The sequence below is a fragment of the Choloepus didactylus genome, chromosome 2, assembly GCF_015220235.1.
Source record: "Choloepus didactylus isolate mChoDid1 chromosome 2, mChoDid1.pri, whole genome shotgun sequence".
In the NCBI taxonomy this organism is placed as follows: domain Eukaryota; kingdom Metazoa; phylum Chordata; class Mammalia; order Pilosa; family Megalonychidae; genus Choloepus; species Choloepus didactylus.
The window spans coordinates 71,883,721-71,905,958 of NC_051308.1; the positions used below are offsets into that span (position 1 = coordinate 71,883,721).

A 22,238-nucleotide genomic window follows, 5' to 3' on the forward strand; every position below is an offset into this window, starting at 1 on the left:
TTTGACTTTATTTCCAATAAATAAACCTGCTCTGTTACTCCTCCTACTATATGTTTCCAAATAAGAGTCCTATGCTACTCAGAGTAAATATCCTGAAAATGCTGTAACATTCATTTCCATTTCTTTGCTACCTAGCTTAATGTTATCACTTATGCTAGAAATCAATCACATTTCCCCTCTTTCTGTCACCTATTTTCAGTGTTTCAAAATCTTGTCAATCCTATCTAATTGTTTCTCATAATCTATCTTCTTCAGGTGAATCTTATTGTTGCTGCTTAGTTCAGGGTTTTATCACCTCAGTAAGTCTTCTTTGCTTCAGTTTTCCCCTCACTTTGCTCAGTCTCTTTCAACTAATTAATATTCATAGGCTTGCATAGGAACCTAAAATGCACTTGGGGTACATCAATGAACAAAATAGGCAATATACCCTGCACTTGTGAACACTGCATTCTAGTGAGGGGTGTCAACATAATCACCACAAATAAGTAAATTATACAGCATGTTAGCAGGTGGTAAGTAGTGGGGAAAAAGTAGAATAGGGTAAGGAGGAAAGGAAATATGGATGGAAGAGTGAAGTGAAGGGAGGAATTTTCATTTTTAAAAGTTAGCCCAAATAGATTTAAAGGATGACATTTGAGAAAGAAACTTAAAAGTGTTAATGAATGAGCCATGCAACTATTTGAGGGAAAGCATTCCAGGTTTAGGAAAAACAAATGAAAGATTCTGAAGCAGGATGATGCTTAGCATATTTGAGGAACAGCAAAGAAGATAGGCTGAGCCACAGTGAGTGGAAGAGAGAGGAGAGGTTAGTTCACAGAGGTAACAGGGGGCTGGATAATATAGCATCTATTTGGTCCTTGAGAAGCCTCTGACTTTTATACTGAGCAAAACAGGAATCTACTGTAAGGTTGAGAACAGTGATGCAATGTGATATGAATGATATCTGGCAAAGATCATTCTGATTGCTGAGAAGAGAGTATCCTTTCTTTTTTTTTCTAAATTCAATTTTATGGAGATATATTCACATACCTTACAGTCATCCATGTTGTACAAGCTATTGTTCCCAGTACCATTATATAGTTTTACATTCATCACCACAGTCAGTTTTTGAACGTTTTCATTACCACATACAAAAAAGAATACGAATAAAAGTTAAAGTAAAAAAGGACCCCATATTCCGCATCCCCCCCTCTTATTCATTTACTTTTTGTCCTCATTTTTCTATTCATCTGTCCATTCACTGTATAAAGGGAGTGGAAGCCACAAAATTTTCAAAATCACATGGTCACACAGCATAAGCTATACAGTTATATAATCGTCTTCAAGAATACAGGCTACTGGGTTGCAGTTCAACAGTTTTAGGCATTTCAAGAGTATCTTTTTAAAATACAGATATCACTACAATACTACTCTGCTTTAAAATATTTAGTTTGCATTTAAAATTGCCCACAGGATAAATTTCCAATCTCATATTATTGTTCAAACTTGGTAGCCTTCTCTCCTGCGAATGTCCATCCTGACTCAAGCATAGGAAAAAATCAGCCTAATATATAAGATTCCATGATTAAATGCTACAGCTATGCATAGCATCCCATAGTACTATAGAAATGGTAAAATATTACAGGTGGAAGTCTTCAACAAATCCTGTTTTGGCATTTGAACATGAGTTTTAATCTTGAGGATAAATAAAATTGATAAGTGAAAAGGGAGGAAAGAGGCCTTTCTAACAAGTTGTGGAGGAGGACATACAAGCAAAAGCATCAAGTTAAAAATATCTACTTGTTAGGAGAAGTGGGACAGATAGAAGGCAAAAAAAGGACTTTAGATTTTGATGCCTCCATAAAAATGAGAAAATCATAGATTTTAAAGTAGAAGAATAAAATAATAAAATCAGTTTTTTCAGACAGAATGCCATGGCAGATGACTCTGATCCACTGAAGAAAAAAAAAATAATTTCTTATGTAAGTCAAAAGTTACTCTATATCTTAAGGACCATGCCCCTGTCAGATCTAGGGTAGATTCAGAGACTTTGTATGAGTGATACGTTTTACCAAAGACAACCTCTGTTATTTTCCTGGAAGATTTATGCCTGGCTGAAGGGAAGAAAATGGAATTGAAGAGAAAGGGAATTATTGTGCTCCTCTGTGCTTAGGAGAGTGTGTATTGCTGGTTTGTATCAGAACCTGGACATTTGGTGATATTTACCAACAGAAATACAATATTAGTGGGTGGCAACTACATTGAATTGAAAGAACCTTGAAAGGTCTAATTTATATAATAAAGATATTGTTTTGTTCATCAGGTAACAGAAACACGGACGGGTCCTCTTGGCTGCAGTAACTATGACAACCTAGATTCTGTCAGTTCTGTTCTGGTTCAGAGTCCTGAAAATAAGATTCAATTGCAAGGTATGTAGGTAAAATTTCATTAATTCTGTATGAGCCTGGATGACACTTATCCACTTGTGATTTCTTTTATATATATTTTTAAACAAGTAGTATGTACAATACTAGACTTTTTGAACTCTCATAAAAAGGCTAATTTCCTAATTTTTAACTGAAAAAACATTTTAGACTAGATGAAGACAATGTCAAAATTCAGTTTCCTTCTCATAATATGTAATCTATGTTGATGAAAAATTTATCATAACATTTTACTTACATAAAGTAATCATTGTTTCAATAAATATCAGTTTCTCCCTTAGTCCTTCTGGATGTTTTTTCTTATAGCTTCTTTTAAAATTTGTAACCATATTTATGCATGTTGTAATATGAACTGTTGATATTTTCATTTAACACAACATAGTTTTAATGACTACATTTATCTTCTGATAAATAGAAATGTACTTGAGATTATATTAGCAAAAACATATTCACATTATTTTCCCTTTTAAAGATAATGTGCTAATGTTATTAATTCACCAGTTACTTTAATATTACTTTATTTTGCTAGATAATTCAATGGAGAGTGTTTTTATTCATAAGAACATTTAAATAATAGATGCTACCCAAAAATAATGGTTATGGGCATGTATACTTATTCATTCTTGTTGGTAGGAAAAGTTATTCATACATATGTATATGCATGTACTAGATGAACATGTTCAGAAAGGTCTTTCTGGTAACATTTATTCTCTAAATATATTTGACTGGACTTCAGGGATCATTTTGAGTAGTTTCCTCTAGTTTACCTTTAATAATTGCATAAGTTATAGCTGTATTTATATTATTTCTATTTTATAAAAATGCTTAAAATTTTCAGAAATTATGCCATCTTTTCTCAACTTTTCAACCTTGAAAAATGTAATAGCATTGGGTTATTTAAATTTACTGTAAATATTAAATGAAGGTCATTTATTTTGATTGTATGAAGAAAAATTACAAATAAGTACGTTAATATTTTAACATTTTAAAGGTTATCAAATGTATCAAATATAAATTCAAAGTTATTAAAATATATTTTTCTCTAAATTAAATAGAAATGTGGTCTACTAATATTGTAATTTCTACTCCTTACTCCTTTTTAAATATATGAATGGGAAAGACAAAGAATGTTCATACAAATTTACATGTAATTTCAATTGGTTTATTAGCAAAACTTATTTGTTAACAAGATTTAGTGATTGTTACTCTCCGTGAAGTATTGTGCTTAGCTTCAGAATAATACTGTCTTATAAAGACAAAACATAACAAAACTGCTACTATTGATCTTGAGAAATATTAACACAAAGAATATATGAAGCAGCACTTTCCTTTCATATAATTATTATTTCTACTTTTTTTTCTGTTATTTGATTAATTCTGTCTTCATCTCCATCCTTCACCCTTTACTCAGTTGTCAACCTGTATTTTTAATTGACTATTGCAACTTAATTTGTACCCAAGAGAGTACAAAAACCTTTCTAAAAGATAATCTTAAGAAATTAGTTTAAATGCACTCCACTTTCACATATGCTGTTTCTTAATTTGATTTGTACTTACAGTCCAGGTGTCATGTTGATTCACCTTTCAACCTCACCTTTCATAGTACTCATTTCCATTTTGTAAAAGGATGCGAACTATTCACCAATTCTGAATCATGTTATCAGGGGGCTTTCCCACGGGGAGCATAAAAAAAATCTGGGTCATCATATGTGGCAATTGGAGAACCTCATATCACTACAGAATCTTTTACCAAGGCACTACGGCAGGGCTTTGTGTCTTTCATAGTTACTTTACTTACTTACTTACTTATTATGTGGTTGATTGGATGGATGGATGGATAGATGGATAGATACAGATACTTTGTTGTGTTGTGTTGTGTTTTAAAATACAGTGTGAAGTATTAGAACCAAGATGTTTGGGATCTCTGATTTGGTATCTTCTAAAAAGAGAAAGCTGGAGTTACAACAGTTTAACCCTCTACTCTTGGTTGGGGGCAGGAGGATTACTACTGAAGTAGAATTTTATCAGAGCAAAGCAAAGAAAGCATAGATAATTATTGACAGGGGCAGCATGAGGGAGCATATTGAGAGCAAAACTCTATGACATACCTATCTATATTACAATTACCATTCTGAAACGAGGGGGATACCAGAGTAACACCTTAATTTGAATTATAAATAAATCAAATATTTTCTGGTAACAAGTAAGCCTGATTTACCTATTTGACCATGAAGTATGGCTTTGGCAATTAAGTTAGAAAGCAGACATTTTCAAAAATTAAATGAGCCATATCTACAACTCAAAAATATTGATGAAAATATATTTTAAGACATACAACAAAAAAGTAATTATTAAAAGAGCCTTGGCAATTCTATAGTGAAATTAGTAATATTTTGGGAAATGATATTTCCCAAAACCTTCTGAGTATAGCTTGCCAGAACAGGTGCCTCTGAGTGAAATTTTAATAGGAGTAATTAAAAGGCGTTTAATAAGTCTTGGTAATGACTTTTTGGTAAAATTCTCAGAAATCCAGAGAGTGAATGATGCTAATGGCTAACAAATTCTTTGACAGATCACCTGGATCCCAATATTTTCTTCCAATAAAATTAACACAAGTTTGTGATATCATCCAATAAATAATTTAATATAATTTTGGGTGATGAGTCACTATACAATTTTTTGACTTAAGACAAAAAAGAATGGTATTGCTTAATAAAAGTAATTTTATTCCCACTTAATGATTAATTGGAACAAATTTTCTTAGTGCTTACTTCTATTAAAATGAAAGTAGGCAAATAATTTATGCCAAACTCAGTGTTATTCTAGAAAAAGAATTGTATATAGACATAAACTAATTGGCAATAAGAGCACTATCTGTTCATTAAAGACATGTGGTTTCAATAAATAGAGTACATTTGTGTTTAAAATATATTTATTAATACATGTAATAAATTTAATACTATTAAACTATGTATTAAAGTTTATGATAATTTATTAAATTAGTGGTAATTTAATCCAGTATATTTATCATTTAAAGATTTTCATTACCAGAAAATTAATTTTATATTATTTTAATATATATCTCTCAGAAGAAAGTATATTTTTTTATTTTTGTGGCCAAGAAATATGGCACTGCGATTACGGAAAGGAAAAAATATCTATGGAATAAAAATATATTACCTCAGAACAAAAACTGGTATGGGAAGTGGAATGATATTGTATTCAAGAATATAATATTCTATTTTAAAAGGTTTATATTAGATGACAGATCACTAGGTTTAGATTCCATTGAGTGCATGTAGGAATGTGATGTAATATGTTTATTTTAAAATATAACTACCTTATTTGGATCTATTTAATATAGGGTAAAACATTTATATGGCAACTGTTTGAAGTCCAAGGTGGTACTTAAGTTTCCATATCCATTTTAGAGAATTCATGAGCAAAACAAATTTAAGTGCACTAGTCTGCTGATCAATTTTCACTTAGACATTATATGTAATTCAAAATTGTTTGTTTTGTTACAACATACACTGTTTTGATGTAAATTACTTCACAATTTGCTTGTTGTCCTCTCATCAATTTTGTAAAATTCCTATACATTTATTCAACAAATATTACTTCTTCTCTTTCCCTCCTCTCATTCTAGGGTTCCAATTAAATGTATGTTACATCTTTTCAGTCATGACCCATATATCTTTCATGCTGTGTTACTTATTTTATATCCTTCTGTCTTTTAGTTATACTTTGTCAATACTTTCTTCTGATATTTTAGTTTACTAATCATCTCTTCTGCTGTGTAGTCTGCTGTTAAATTTATCAATTGCTTCTTAATTCCAATTTATATATTTTTAATTGTAATATTTCCATTTGATTATTTTTATAATTTCCAGTTCATTCCCAAAATTGTCCATCTTGTTATTTAATTTTTGATCATGTGACTGAGATTACACTTCATTTTTTATAATCTCTCTAGCTGAGTATCCTGTGACTAAACTTCTGTTTTTCCTTGACTTATTATATGTCTGTTGTATTTTTGTTGAATCCTGTATGCTGTGAATAAAGATTTATAAAAGTAATTTTAAATTCTTGATAATGTAATCTTGCAGAGAGGATTTACTTTTGCTTCTAGTGAGTAATACCTTAATCCATTTTGAATTAAGCCATTTAGAACTAGGTTTCAGATCCAGTGAACGTCAGTTTATTTATTTTATTCCTCTTTTCTCCTTGTATATATAGCCTTTCTGGTTCCCAACTAAAATCTTGAGGAATTTACTGTCTCTGCCATGGCTGGCACAAAACTTCTATTTTTGCCCTGCTAGTCAGGAAAAACCCTGAGGGGAAAGTTGTGCCCAAAGTTGTGGCTAATCCCTAGGGACTTCTTTCTTTCCACGAAAACCCCAGATATCCTTACTGCCTTATAGACCTTCTGATCACTTAAAATAGATTATTTTTAGTATGTGTCCAGATTTTCTGGATGTTCCCAGTGAGAGTATTTGTTCAAAACAAATTAGGCCTCCAATACTGGAAACAGCCATATTTTACTCTGCAGTTCTCAGTTTGTAGCAGGTGTCCTGCCTCACATGTTTGCTTTCACAGTAGCTCCACAGGGTCAGAGCTCTGCTCCCTAATCATCCTCTCAGCACTAACTGGATTCTAATCTCTACTCTATTGTTTCTATACTTTTTTTTAATTACCTAGGTGGCTCTCAGCCACTCTGAGTTGTCTGCCAAAGCAGTCCGAGTTATTTCTCTAGGTAGCAATGATTGGTTTTGTTAGTGATTTTATTGTAAAATTACAAAGTTTCAAGTAGTATATCCCTTGTTTTTTTTGTTTTTTTGTTTTTTTGTTTTTTTTTCTTAAAAGCTTTGGAAGGTTTAGTGTGATTTTATGGAATGTAAGTCTCCTTCTTTTAGGGATGCTTATGTACCACTCCAGCAGAAATGCTTACATATTTAAAACCAAACATTTTGTTTCTTGCCACCAGTCACTCCTCTAATAGTTTCTCCAGCCTTCTCTGTTTCTGCAAAAACAACACCATTTTTTCCAGGTTGAAAGAGGTCATTTAATATGTGTTATGATTTTATTAGTCTTACATAACTTTTTCTTTTCTATAAAATTAATATAGATATAGAACAGTACTTTCCATATATCTGGTCCACACACAATTATAGTTTCCTCAGATATTGTTTATACAGAGAGAGAGAGAGTAAGAGAGAGGGACAGAGAGAGAGAGAGAGAGAGAGAGAGAGGAGATAGGTTTCTGGGTCTTCTGGGTCCCATAAGCAGAGACTCTGATTTATTCTTTCTGTTTTCAAATATGTAAAGAGGCATTTTCAGAAGAAATCACTAGTTACTTCTGAAGTATACAGTAATTTGGCATCAATAGGACTAAAAGATCTTTAGAATACCTTATCATTTATGCCGCTAAGTCATTTAACACATTTCACCTGCCTTACATCAAAGTACCATCTAGTAGATTTTCATTTCTCCTCTTCTATCTTTTTCTCTTCCTTCCTCCTCTTTCCATCATTTCCCTGATTTGGGTCATTTTAATCTTTTATCTAAGCAAATCTCTTTCTTTATTCCTTGTACTTCCAAATAAGTACCAGTCAATATAATATATGAAACATCAGTGATTTGTATATCTAAGTGACTCAATTCCATACACTTCACCATGAAATAGGATCTCCAATAAAATAACTCCAAATTTATCTTTCTAATAAACTCATTACATTTTTATAGCTTTATGTGCATTGAAACAATACTAGAATGTGCTACTTTTAAAATAACATACCGCTCTTCATGTGTAATGCTGTTAATATATCATCCTTTGCCACCAACAACCTATCTCTCAATGTCGAAAACTATCCATGTGACAAAAAATGCAGTCCTTTTCCATGAAAAGTTTTCTTAATCTTGTGAACCTAATATAATTGCTTAGTCAATTAATTATGCTAAGTGAATTATGTGTACCACTTCATTGGTAATTCCTAAATACTGTCATTTGATATTTTTACATAGATACTTCTCTTAACTTTCCTCAAGATACTTCAGGTATCTTTAGGACAAGGAATATGCCTTAATCAATATGATAATTCTTTTTTTTTTAACTTTTTATTTGAAATACTACCAAACTTAACAGGACAGTTATAAAAATCATACAAACCCCATACAGAAAACTCCAACATACCCTTATCCTCCAGATATCCAAATCTCCCAATATTAACATTTTGCCACATTTGTAGTATCATTCTATTTTTATTCATCTGCAAGGTCCAATCTGCTGTTGAACCCTTCTAGGGAATTTTAAATTTCTTTTACTATGTTCTTCAGCTCTGTTTGGTCCTTTTTCATAATTTCTATCTCTCTCTTGATATTCACTTTGTGTTCATCCGTCATTTCCCTAATTTCCTTTAGTTCTTTGTCCATATTATCCTTAAGCTCTTTGAATATATTTAGAACATTTTTTTTTTTAAAGTCTTTATCTGGTATGTCAGTTGGTGATCCTCCACATGGATTGTTTCTAATGCTTTAATATTTTCCTTTGCCTGGGCCATCACTTCCTGTTTCTTTGTATGTATTGCAGTCTTTTGTGGAAACTTGGACATTTCGATATATTAATGTGTTATTGCTGGACTTTAGATTTTGGGAGACCTGTTTCTTAAGCTTGTTTCCAGCTAGTGTTTGCTTGCCGTGAATGCCAGGAGCTAAGAAATAAAAGAGGGGAGGAAAAGACAACACCTTTCTTGTTCTTTGCAGATTGACTTCTGTGAGAGCCCTCTTTCAGAGCTTATCCATACAATGAGTTTAGAGAATAGTTGAAGGCCAAAATATAGGGTCTTGCCTGTTCCTTTCTGCACATGTGTGTGCATCTTGTCTTGGGAATGTATGCATGGCTTAGGAATTCCCCATTTACACTGTCACTAATGTCCCCACTTTCCTAGGAAACACTTATCTCATGGTCCCTGGCACTGCAATATATGTCCTACAGCCAACATTCTCTTGCCCCAGGCAACTATGAGTGGACTGCTCTCCCACAGTGTTCTGTAGAAGAGCTCTGTGAACTGCTTTCTACTTGAAAGGCAAGTTCTGGGACCATGAGTCTGTGAGGAATGTCCTAGTTCAGTCCCTCAAGTCATGTCACTGCCAGATAGATAGGGCCTAACATGCATACCCCAGTGTGTGCATGAGTTACTCTGCTCCCTCTGAAACTAGGGCCAGGGATCCACACCTGGGGCATGGGCTACTTCCATGTTGAACTGGTGAGGGGATGGAGGAAGGGACAGCCAGAGTGCCACAAGATCCTGCAAATGTTAAGTAGCCTTTTTCTTGATTCAGTCCTTGCCTGTTCCAACAATCATTTAATTGTTTTCTGGAGCTTTGAGAAAGATATTTCTGCAATTATTTATGGCTGTTCAGTGCTTCTGTGGGGAGATGGAGCCTTGAAGCTTCTAACTTGGCCATCTTTATTCAAAACTATTTTCATATCTTGCACCTCACCTAGGAATTTTCTTTTCAATGGAAGCCACTGTTTTTTGTTTTGTTTTGTTTCATTTTTTACTTTACATTGAAATAGAAATGAATAAAAGTGAATGTATAACTAAGAATACCTTTCCTGATCAATATATAGGACAGTTAATCTCAAAGAATGAGAAAGGTATATTTGTCAAATGTTTGTAAAGATTTTTTCCTGAATGCTAATTGTTGATTATTATTAATCAGCCTCACAGATAACAGTTAAGGGTCTAAAAAGAACTTTTTTTGTGTTAGAAAGGAAACATGCTGAAACTTTGAAAGTTCAAACTTGTGGTAAATTGTGATTTGGTATTGGCAAGATTTTTCCATAGCTTTATATGTATTTTCCCCTACTGATTAATTTGCATATTTATAGCTCTTTTAGTAGGTTTTTGAATATAGCACAAAATACTGTCATTGAAACTGTAATTTTATATATTATTATAAATATCAAAACATGTTACCCCATATATTAAATTTGCAGCCCTTTTCTTCATTTTTGATAGTCATCTTAAGAAATAGCAATTTTACCACACTTGCATCTAGAAAAGTAATGAGGTATATCACTAGGGCTGTCTTTATAAATGTCAAATAAATGAACTGTGAAATAACTAAATCAGTCCATCTGCTTCCTGGTAGTCAGTCTTAGAGATCACTCCTGAACAACAGAGTAATACCATTTATGTGTTGTTAATAGAATGAAATATGCATTACCAGCAACCTTCTACAACTATGTAAACAATGCTACTACCCAATGAATTATTTAATGTAAATAGATATGGGCTGATAATATGAAGAGAACATGAAAATATTAAAATGCATTTGAAAATCAGCTGTGGAAAATAAATTTATGTATCTATTTTCAAAGGTATATGCAGAGAGGCTTTATCTGTCTTATGTAAAAGTAACCAAATATTATGATCAATCACGTCAAAAAGCTAATAAGTTTAAAAAACAGTCTGAGGGATAGATCACCTCCATAATTTCTGAGATTCTTGAATTGTGCATGGAGTCAGCAATGTTAAAAAGGATTATAAATATTTGCAATTGTGTAGACTTAGATAATTTTCTCATAATAGTTTTAAATATGCATAAATGCAGAATTTAATATATTTTATTTTGAACATTTTATTGAATATGTTAAATATTTTACTTTTTAAAAGAAAAATAAACTTCTTTTTTTTTGCTTGGTTTGTTCTTTAAGGGCTTCAAGTTCTCCTCCCAGACTATCTTCAGGAGCGTTTTGTACAAGCAGCTTTGAGCTATATTGCTTGTAATTCAGAGGGAGAGTTTATCTGCAAAGACAATGACTGCTGGTGTCAGTGTGGTCCCAAATTCCCAGAATGCAACTGCCCCTCCATGGATATTCAAGCCATGGAAGAGAATCTTCTTCGAATAACCGAAACGTGGAAAGCCTACAACAGTGGCTTTGAGGAATCAGGTAAGACATGTACTTTAATGTTGTAATTCTAAGCTTTAACAACAACAAAAAAAACTATATTGGAAAGACTGTTTTACCATTTAACAAAAACAAAAAACAAAAAAAAAAAAACATATTACATGCTTGGAAGAGATTTTATTTTATTTTTTTTAATCATTCTTTCAAATGGACATTTATATTACTTTTATTACTGGTTATTCAGTATTTTACTGAATGTATATATGGTGCTTCATGTATTCCTACATGGCTCTGGCTCTAGCACTTAGCTTCTTCCTGAGTTGATATATTTGGCATTTAATAAAGAAAGTCCTTGCCTTTTTCAATACAAGAATTTACCATCTGATACCTCACTGGACTCTTCTGCACTGGCTGCCAAGTTTCATTTGTTAGGCAAAGTGTGAAGAGTTTAATATGTTGTATACATTACTATGAACCTCATAAGTACTCATATCTCACTTAACTACAAATTTAGATCAATTCTGAATTAACAGTTTTCTGGGGGCTTTGTTTTTAGTTGTTATTTCTGAACTCTTATGAATGCATCTGTCTGTTTTCGATGTTGCCTTTACTGACTGCACAACCTGTAAGAGTCTACATTTAATAAAGCATTAGAATTAAAACAATAAAAGAGTAAAGTAAAAGAAGCCTCAGCATAAAAAAAACAAAATATTAAAAGAAGAATATGTAATCAGATTCTTGATTAAATAGTAATAAAAATTCTCAGAGTATTAGTATAATTACATAACATTTAGTAAAAAAAATATATTGGACATAACTAACTTTCACATTGGCAAAGAGGTCAGATTTATACACAAATGCTATGATTCTTCTTCTTATTCATTTAGCCAGCCACAAGAGCAAAGTGATATAATGTGTCTAATAAATAAGAAAAACTACAATTTATGGTTTCAACAAAGTACCAACTTTGTGGTGCATAGTACCACCAAATAATCGAACAAAAGGTTGCATAAATGTATAAATATATTTAAGTAACTTTATTTAGTAGAGTTAATAGATGTAGGGTAGTCGTAGGGTTTCTCAAGATATATTTTTTTCAAAATAGTGCATAGTAAATAGTCCGCCTCAATTTTAGTAATGTTTATATTTACATAAACAGGAAAAACTATGTAAAATCAAAGGTCCATATCCTTTTGACATTGTTGGAAAAACAAATTACTTTCTCTTCTCAAATTCTACTTTTTTTACTTTTCCCAAATTAATAGCACAAAATCATGTATTAGTCATTTAAAATGAGCGGCGTATTCAGAACCATCCGATGTTTATAAAGAATTATGGCACACCGCAGTTTTAGTAAATTACAATATATGATAATCTTCCTAGGGTTAAATTTTAAATATATATTTTAAATTTATATATGTATATATATCTCAGAGTGTTAGGTTAGACCAGTGAATCCTCCCAGGTAGTGATGCTATCTTCCCCGCCCCGACCCCCCTCCATTTAAAGGCCATTTAAAAAAGATCACGAATAAGCATTTGGGCTTTTGTTTCTATGTAGGATACAATAGATTGCAGCAAGCCAACACTTCCATAGACAATAACTAGAAAGCTGAATTATTTTTATTTTTTATGTTCTATTATGTTTAAAGCCATAATAGAGTATGGAAGCAACAAAAACTAAATGGACTAAAATTTCTGACAGGAGAGTCTGTTGGACTTACAGCTTTTATTTTTTTCTTTTTTTTTTAACTTGTGAATTTTTGCCAGCTCTTGCTTTAGTATAGATGCTAAGAACTGTGCATTCCCTGGGCAGAGAGTGACTGATGGGAGAATAGGAGAAAGATAAACTAGGAAAACTTTATTCTTTGAGGAGACTGGAGTGATTTAATTATAGACTCAATGAGCCTAAGTAAGATAGTTGCTGAATTTTAGTTGCTTTTAGACTGTGCTGATTGTTAAAGAACTAGGTCAAAAACCTTTGAAAACAGAATGATGTTTACCACAAACTTCAGGAGTTTAAAAAGTAAAGACTCACCAGGTGGGGAGGGACTTGAAAACAAAGCAGAAAAGAACAGAAAATGGCTAGAGGGAATGATAAATTGCCACTGAGTTTTTACAGCTTCACCCCTGAAAATGCTCCTGCTCCGGGATGGAGAAAGCAGAAGAAAATCTGTCATCCACACTAGATTGAAGTGGAAAAATGAGGGCTTTGGATGTAACAGGTATCTAAAGAGATAAACTAAAAATTTTCAAATGATAGAATCAAGTCTTCTAAAGGATCCAGAAGTAAAGTGACCAGGTCCTTAATTGGAAGTTCTGAATGTCAAAATACACAGAACAAGGGAGACCAAAAGGAAGATTGTTTAGGGCAATTACCGCTTAACACTGACACAGCTCAAGTCCTGATTGGATCAAGAATATCAACTCCCATACCATCTGCTGAGGAAAGGAGAGGTTGACCCCTGTGGAAGATTCAAACATTTTCTGAAACCTCTACAATTCTTTTCATAAATTATTTCTCACCTAAAATCCAAAATTGTAATATATGTTAGGAGACCAGAACTTATGAGCAATAACAAAGAAAAAAATAGAAAATAATAAAAGTAAGAGAATCTAAATACTGAAATTAGCAGAAAATATTTCCATATAATTTTTATGAAAATGTTCAGAAAATAAAGGAAAAGAAAATAGAACAGATTAAGGATTTAAGAAATTTGCCAGATTTGGAATTCATGAAACAAGGTCAAAGGACAGCTAAAAAGTGAAAAACGCAATATCTAATATCAATAAATGAAAGTTCTGTTTTAATCAGGGATTTGGCACAGTGGATAACAGGATTAGTGAATATCATGAAGGCAGGACAATGAAATAGAGACAAATGGAAGCAGTAAAAAAAAGAAAAACAAAAAACAAAAACCAGGGAAAAGTAACCTGGAAGGAAGCATAAGAGAAATGTGATATATGCATACGTGTTCTAATATATCTGTAACTTTAGGCACAGGAGGATAGTAGAGAAAAAAAGGCAGAAGTAATATGTAAGGAGATAATGGACACAAATTTTTTAAAACTGCGCTGGCAACTTGAAGATTTCAAAAACTCAGGAAACACAAAGCAAGATAAATACAAAGAAAACCACAGATAGGATAGTGTTTACAATAGATGAAAACAAAAGGGAAAAAAAATTCTTTAACATATCCAGGAAAAAAAAGACATATGACTTCTCGACGACATCAATAGATTTTTACACTTTTAAAGACAAAGTACCGATCAATCTAGAATTATATACCTTTCCAAACTATGCTCACATTCACTGGTGAAATAAAGATGTGTTCACACAGGGAATCCTAGGTGGAAACCGGGAAATGAAAAGGGAATGAGAAACTGTCGAACTAGCAAATATGTAAGTAAATATAAAGTCATATTGACTGTACAAAATAAAAGTTATAATTTGATGTGGAATAAAATATATATAGAATTATAATATATGACAACAGTAACGCAATAATGGGCGAAAGGAAATTAAGTATTCTAAGGTACGGATGTTATTTTATTGAGGATTTACTAAAAGAAATAATTTGTATTTGACTGAAATTAATCAAGGATTTATAGTATAATCTCTAAAAATAGTAAAAGAATATTTAATTAAAAGATAATAGAGGATGAAAATCAAATAAAAATTACTTTTTCTCAAAAACAGGAAGATAAGGAAGAAAACAGGAAGAAAAAAGATCTGAAGATATGGTTCAAATAAAAAGTAGAGTACAAAGGGAAAAGATGGGATTCTCTTCTCAATAAATGGTGCTGGGTTACATATAAACCCATTGTTCAGTTTCTTACATTAAATATTCTATTTTGCTTATTACATTAAATATTTTAAGCAAAAGGTTATAGTGCAGGACTGGTTAAAATAATAACAGAAAAAGGGCATTTTCTTGCTTACCAGACTTCAAATATAAGGACATAGAGAAGCTGAAGTAAAAGAGTGACAAAAAGCTATAATGTAAACTTAGCCAAAAGAATTAGGAAATTTACAAAAGAGTCAATTTTAAGGCAAAATGCATTTAATAGAGATAGAGAAACTATTTCATAATGATAAAAGTCATCAACAGTAATGTATCATAAACATGAATGGATATCTAAAAACATGAAGAAAAATATGCCAGAACTAAAAGGAGCAAAAGACAAATACATGATTATAATGTGATACTTTAACATACTTCTCTTAATAAATGATAAAGTATCAGTGAAGATTCAGAGAATCAGAACAGAAAGTTCATGAACTTGACTGAATTATAATATAGAGAGCATATATAAAATATAAAATTAATCTTTGTTTCCAGTGCATATGAGATATTTACCAAATTTCACCATAGGCTGTGCCATACATTAAATCTGAACAAATTTCAGAATATGTTCTCTGACCACCGTGGAATCACGCTGAAAGCAGTAATTCTGAGATAAGTAGGTAATGCCCACCTGCCTGAAAACTAAAGGATGGGCTCTTAAATGATCTAAAGGTCAGAGGAAAAGTTGAAAAAAAATTAGGAAACATGTTGAACTTAATAATGAAAATAGAACATATTGAAACTTGTATAATTCAGCTAAACAATTGCTTGGAAGGAAATTTATAGCCTTAAACCATACTTTAGAAGAGAAGAAAGACTGAAAATCAATTATTGAGACTTTCACCTTAAATATTTTAGAGAGGAATAACCTTCCCTCTGAAGTCATGTAGGAGGAGAAAATAAAGAAAATTCTATTGAAGGAATCAGTGCAATAGAAAATATTCATCAGTTACAGAAAATCTACAAAGCCACATGTAGGTTCTTTGAAAAGATCAATACAATTAATAATTACCAAGAGTTATTAAGACAAACAATCAAAAAACACAAATTTTACAAAAAGGAACATGAGAGAGTGCATCACTAAAGATACTACACCCATCACAAAAAAATTATATGAGGTTATTCTGAAGAATTTTTGCACCAAAAAATTTGCTAATAAATTATTCAGTATATTTTTAAAAATTAGATGCAGTATTAAAAATCTTTCCTCAAAGGATATTCTTTTAGTTCTATTCATCAGAAATAAAAAAGAAAATTAGAACCCATCTTCCTTAGGAACATACATGCAAAAATTCTAAACAAATATTAGTGATTTATAGAAACCAAAATATAAGAATGATAATACTTTATAATTAAATGGAATTCATTCCATTATTATTCTAAGTTTTTTAAAAAAATCAATCTAATTTATTCACCACATTAGTGGAAAATAGAAAAGAATCCTATGAGCATCTCAATAAAATCAGAAAAATATTGTACCCCATTGTTGACAAAATAAATAAAATAAAAGCTTTAAAGAACAGATGGGAATAGATGGGGATAAAATATATATTCTAATAATTTCTAAAAACTTCATGTAAAGGTAATAATTGAAATATTTCCCCGAGTTCTGAAATGAGACAGCGAGGTCCTTTCTCGTTACTTTAATTGATAAATATCCTAGTCAGTTCAACTAAGCAAGAAAAAGAAATAAGAAGCATAATTATCAAGGAGGAAGAAATAAAGATAGCATTTTTCATAGATAATATGATTGTGTACATGAACATTCACTGACTGGAGATTTAGAACTAGGTAGAAACTAGTAGTAATAAAAGTCATAGTTTTAATATTACCCCTATTTGGGTTGTCCACCTGGTGCTTAGAACCAGGGGCTTTTACCATGCTGTTTTCAAGTGTGTTGATGTTGAGAAAACAATGATTTACAGAATAAATCTAGTTTCTGCCATGTTATCATTGAAACAATTTCAACACTGAAATATCTTTATTTAATTATTTGATCTAGTGTGTTGATCTGGTGTATTTAGGTGATTCATTTTTAATTGGAGGGTGACTAACTTTGCTGTAAATTTTATGAGCCATTGACAGGATGGTTTTTTTTTTCAATTTTAGTTTTTAAATAGTTAAAGAATGAACCAAGCATTTTGTTGAGACATATCTTCTTCAGTAAAACCATATTCAATTATCTACACTTGCAACCTCTTTTTCTTGCTTAGTTGAACTGAACAGTAAAATATTTCATTTGTATTGGGCTCAATCCAAAATTAGTAAAATATATGAAAGAGCAATTATGACGGCTTTGAGAAGAGTATTTTTTTTTAACCTCATGTAGACAAAAAAATATGAGAAGCAATGGAAAAGAGATTGCATTGGGAAAATATTTCTAAAATGTTCTCACCACCCACAGGCTCCTATAAGTTGATAGCCTTATTCTAAGTACCTTGATTGTAAGGAAATACACCAGCTCATTTCATTTCCCTGATGGAGAGTGGCAGAGCACCAGTTCTTTATGTAAGTACCACTCTTTAAACATTTTTAGCTAGGGACTCCTGAATTTTAGGTACAATAGATAGTCATTTGTGTATACTTATCTATATATCTAAAATTCAACTCCAATTATATTGAAAATAGTCCATAAAATTGGAATACAGTGGAGTTTTAGGTTACTTTCAATTATTTAAATCAATTTAACTTGAAAACTTAAAACATTGCAGATAACATTCTAAAGTATATTTTAATGAAGCTGAGGGAAAAATCAGTTTGTAATTTAATTTATACAAAATTTGATATTCATCTGAATATATGAATACTTCCTTAAATACAAATAACAAAATGAAGCATATCAATCAGAGTGCATAAAGTAACAATACTGAATTTCTTCACCACACAAAAAGGAAGAAATGTTTTTAGAAATTCTGTTAGATCAGGATAACTTGTTTGTAAATAATTTTCACTTGTTTGTGTTTTCTATTTTTGCCAAATATGAAATATAATCAGTAAATCAGATTGGTTTTGAATAATAAGTTCATTTTATGTTTGATTCATTTTGTTTTGTAATATACAAGTCCTGGAAAATATACCTATTACTGCTTCCATATTAAAGTGTCTAGGAATTTCAAAGTAGAATTTATTTCTCTTTTCATATCTTTAAATCTGAGAGAACTTTCTGCAGTAATAACAATATATAAACAAATTTATTCATTCTCTACTTTTAGTTTTTTAATTCAAATTAATGTATAATAAGAAATGTTGATGGAATATGTGTAACACTGACTAGAGTAAAAGAAAGGATGTTTGATAATTATAGATAAATGTACAGAAAAATATGAAGTCAGAAAAAAATGAAACACACACTCTCACAATAGCAGTAACCAAACAAAAACTGGTTTATGCCTCATACGCAATTAGTCAAAAATAAGAAATTATTTTATCAGTTACTTAGAGAAATCTACCCAGATCCAGATCAAGGATTCCAACTTAATTAGAAAACTGGAAGTCCTTACAACTTTATAGTTATAGCTAAATGATTTACACCAATATTTATAATGGATTGGGTTATAGAAACATTTACAATATTGTTAGACAAATAAAGAATTACTAAATAGATGTCAATACAAATTTTTCTTAATTTTTCACATTATTCATAACTTTTCTGAATGATTGAGAAACAATTATTTAATCTACAAGTATGGGATATGGTGATATTATTTTAAGTATCAAATTATCTTAAAAAATAACAGGCTTGATTGACATAAAACATCAACCTTTTAGACATTTTTCTTCATGGCATTTTTACTCTTTGGAAAACTCATGTTATCACTCATGTTGTCACTTGGTGGATAGGAAATCTAAGGTGTATTTTATATTCTTTCAACATATATCTTTATCAGGATGATGTCCTGTTACAGGCAAGGATGTTTATTTAATGATCCAAGAATGGCAGCTGGAGGCCACCTTGTACTGGGGATTGCCTAGCTGTTACTTTTAGAGGACAATGTCTGTTTTAACAATTGATCTGAAATTAGATGCACTAATGTTGTAATGATTTTTGAATGCTATAGCACTAAATAAAGGTTTGGTTAGCTTGATTTACAATGTTTTTTTTTTTAATGATCTATTTTTTTCTTGTTATTTTTTATGTAGAGCATTCTTAATTTTCTTTCTCACCTTCTTGTTTTTCAAAACCGCTGATAATCATTAGTTTATGGAAAAAATGAAATTTTTCAGGGAAAGTAAGTATTTCTGAACAAAATATTTGAATTGTAAGTAGCAGTCCACTTTACATTTTAAAATTTCCAATGAAATCTTACTATTTGCTGCCCTGTGTTCATTTTCCTTCCCTGACAGTAAAGTATCCCAAATTTTCTTTGAGGACCCCCCACTTCCCTTTTTAGCATTGCATAATATATGGGCTTGAGCTCACACTGAGCTCCCCAACTGGGCTCTGATTAATGCTAGCTAATCATTAGAGTTAATTTCCCCAGCTACAAATATCAGTTCAGGACACATGTAAAATTGGCTCAATGAGACACAAAGAGATGTTTTCTGGGAGTACATAGAGCTAAGGAAAATTTTCTTGCTTTCCACAATAGCTATAGGGAGAGTCATTAGCTTTTCTTTTTAGATGGTCACCATAAGAGCAATTAGAAAGTGATCTTGCAGCCATGAGATTTGCTTGAACAAAACTGGGTGGAAAATTCATATCAATGAGCTGTTTAATCCTGTCTACTTCAAGCCCACTTTGCTTCTGCACTTTTAAGTTGCAAGAGCCAAATAATTCCCTTCAAAATGAAGCCAATTTGAGACAGTCTGTCATTCAGGAGAGGCTGCAGTAATGAAAAAAAAAAACTCAAAAATATCTTTGGATTATAACATTAAATTTTGTTTCTTCTTCATTTGTCCATTGTTAGTTGGTCATGGGTTCTGCTCTATCTTTTCACTTTAGAACTCAGGCACACTGAGAAAGTGCACATCTTTTAAAGTGGTCACCATGGCAGAAGGAAACTCATGGCAAGCCATGCATTTGCTACATCACAAAACTCCTGCCTGAAAGTAACACATGGCACAACTGCTAAAATTTTATTAGCCAAAACAAATTGTCCATGCCTACCTTCAAAGAGGGCAAATAAATGCATTAATTATTATTTTCCTGGATAGAGTCTAAATACATGTGAAAAGCTCCAATAAATCCACAGTCCACTCTTTGGGTTACCAGGAATTCAACTTCCTACTCTTGCCAAATGCAGAACCCACTCACCTTATCCCCAAGGGAGACTAAAGAAAAGTCCCATCTGCTGCTTAGTACAGCTCAATGGAGTGAGGCTTGTTAGCCTCTTCATCAAATCCAATGAGTTTTCTTTTGATCTGAAGACATATGAAACAAAAAAAGTTATATATCCCAGATAAACTATATATCAAGACAGAATTGGTCAGGATAACTACAATAAGCCTTTCCTTTCAGAAAGGGAAAGAGGAGGAGATACAAAGCAAATCCTAGTGTATTACAATTCTGAAATCCTACAGGGAAGACTTCTGAGGGCCCCTTTACCTGGGAGTGGGGAATACTCACTGATGAGTCCTCAGCTTTTCTTTCTGGGAGTTTCTCTCTTGTTCATTGTTTTTCATGGATCCAAGTTCCAACATATGAATGGTAGTTACTATTTCATCATCCATCTTAGCCACAAATAGGGTTAGATTTGGAGAATATTCTTAAAGAACAGCTTTCTCAGTCTTCTTTCTGCCCAAACATTGGTGACCAAAATGTCATTTTAAATGTTAAACAACACAGCCTTCTAGCACAGAGGCATGGTTTCTTTGGTAGTGTAAATAACGTAAGAATTTATTTGTCTTTTATCCAATTGAGTTCAGTCAGTTCCATTGATCAACAGCCACATCATCTGTTTTGTTTTGTTTTGTTTTTTTCCTGGACATAGGTGCTGGTTTGAATCTGTTCTGTACTCCACAAAACACTGTGTTCTTTTAATCCAGTCTTGTGGGGGCCGACCTATTGCGGGTGGGTCCTTTTGATTAGATTGTTTCCATGGAGATGTGACCCCACATTCAAGGTGGCTCTTAGTCATCTTTACTGGCATCCTCTAAGAGGATAAAAGGCAGAGACATTTTGAAGAGAGCGGAGAGATGCTTAGACAGAAATGCCTGGGAGAAACAAGCAGAGAACCTAGAGAGAGAAACTAAGATATATAATCCAGAGTTTGCCCCTGGGAGAAGCTAAGACAGAAGTTAAGAGAGAGAAGCTAAGAGGGAAGCTCAGAGACATTTTGAAGAAAGCCACAGAAACCAGATGCTAAACCCAGGAGAGGACCAGCAGATTCTAGCCATTTGCCTTACCATGTGACAGAGAAATCCCAGATGCCATTCCCCTTTCTTCAGAGAACATGTCATCCTCTTGTTGCCTTAATTAGGACATTTTCATGGCCTTAGAACTGTAAATTTGTGAAGTAATAAACACCCATTGTAAAAGCCAATCCATTTCTGGTATATTGCATTCTGACAGCTTTAGCAAACTGGAACAACGTATTTCCAATGTTTGCTATTTTTCTTTTCATTCTCATCCTCTACCCGCTCTCATCTTTCTCACCTGAGTTGTGAAAATTCATTACTCCTTTACTTGGGCCATGTTCTCCAATTGACAGTATTTACTGGGTGCCACAATTTCTCTCAAGGACATATTCCTTGAGACAAATTCATGTATTCAGTGGCTGGCCTTAACTAGGAGCATGGAGACCACATGATAGATTTTCAGTTGGCTGAGTTTTAACTGGCCATTGTAACTAACTCATTTATTTCAGTATTGGGCGTTGAGAACAGTTGCCTCTTTCAACCTTACCTGCTTCTTGATCTCTCTATTCCCTTTAATTCCTGCTTTTAAACCTGCCAGTTTTTCGCTGAGCTTGAAATGGTATGTTAGAAATCAAAGGCTACAGAAATGCACAATCCAAAATTCTCTTTGGATTATGACATTGGATTTATTTTCCCTCACACCACTTGTCCATTGTGAGTTGGCTGGGGGTCTTCTCTCTGTCTCCTCACTCTA

General features: G+C 32.2%; 1 protein-coding gene across 5 annotated transcripts in view; it reads left to right on the forward strand.

Annotated features, from left to right (window-relative positions):
- Positions 1–22,238, forward strand: part of BRINP3 (BMP/retinoic acid inducible neural specific 3) — a 518,616-nt gene that overhangs the window by 363,654 nt on the left and 132,724 nt on the right. For all 5 annotated transcript variants that reach the window (XM_037825140.1, XM_037825141.1, XM_037825142.1 and 2 more), the window contains 2 exons: positions 2,303–2,408; positions 11,146–11,382. In XM_037825140.1, the coding sequence (XP_037681068.1) occupies positions 2,303–2,408; positions 11,146–11,382 (343 nt within the window). The remainder of the gene's footprint in view (positions 1–2,302; positions 2,409–11,145; positions 11,383–22,238) is intronic.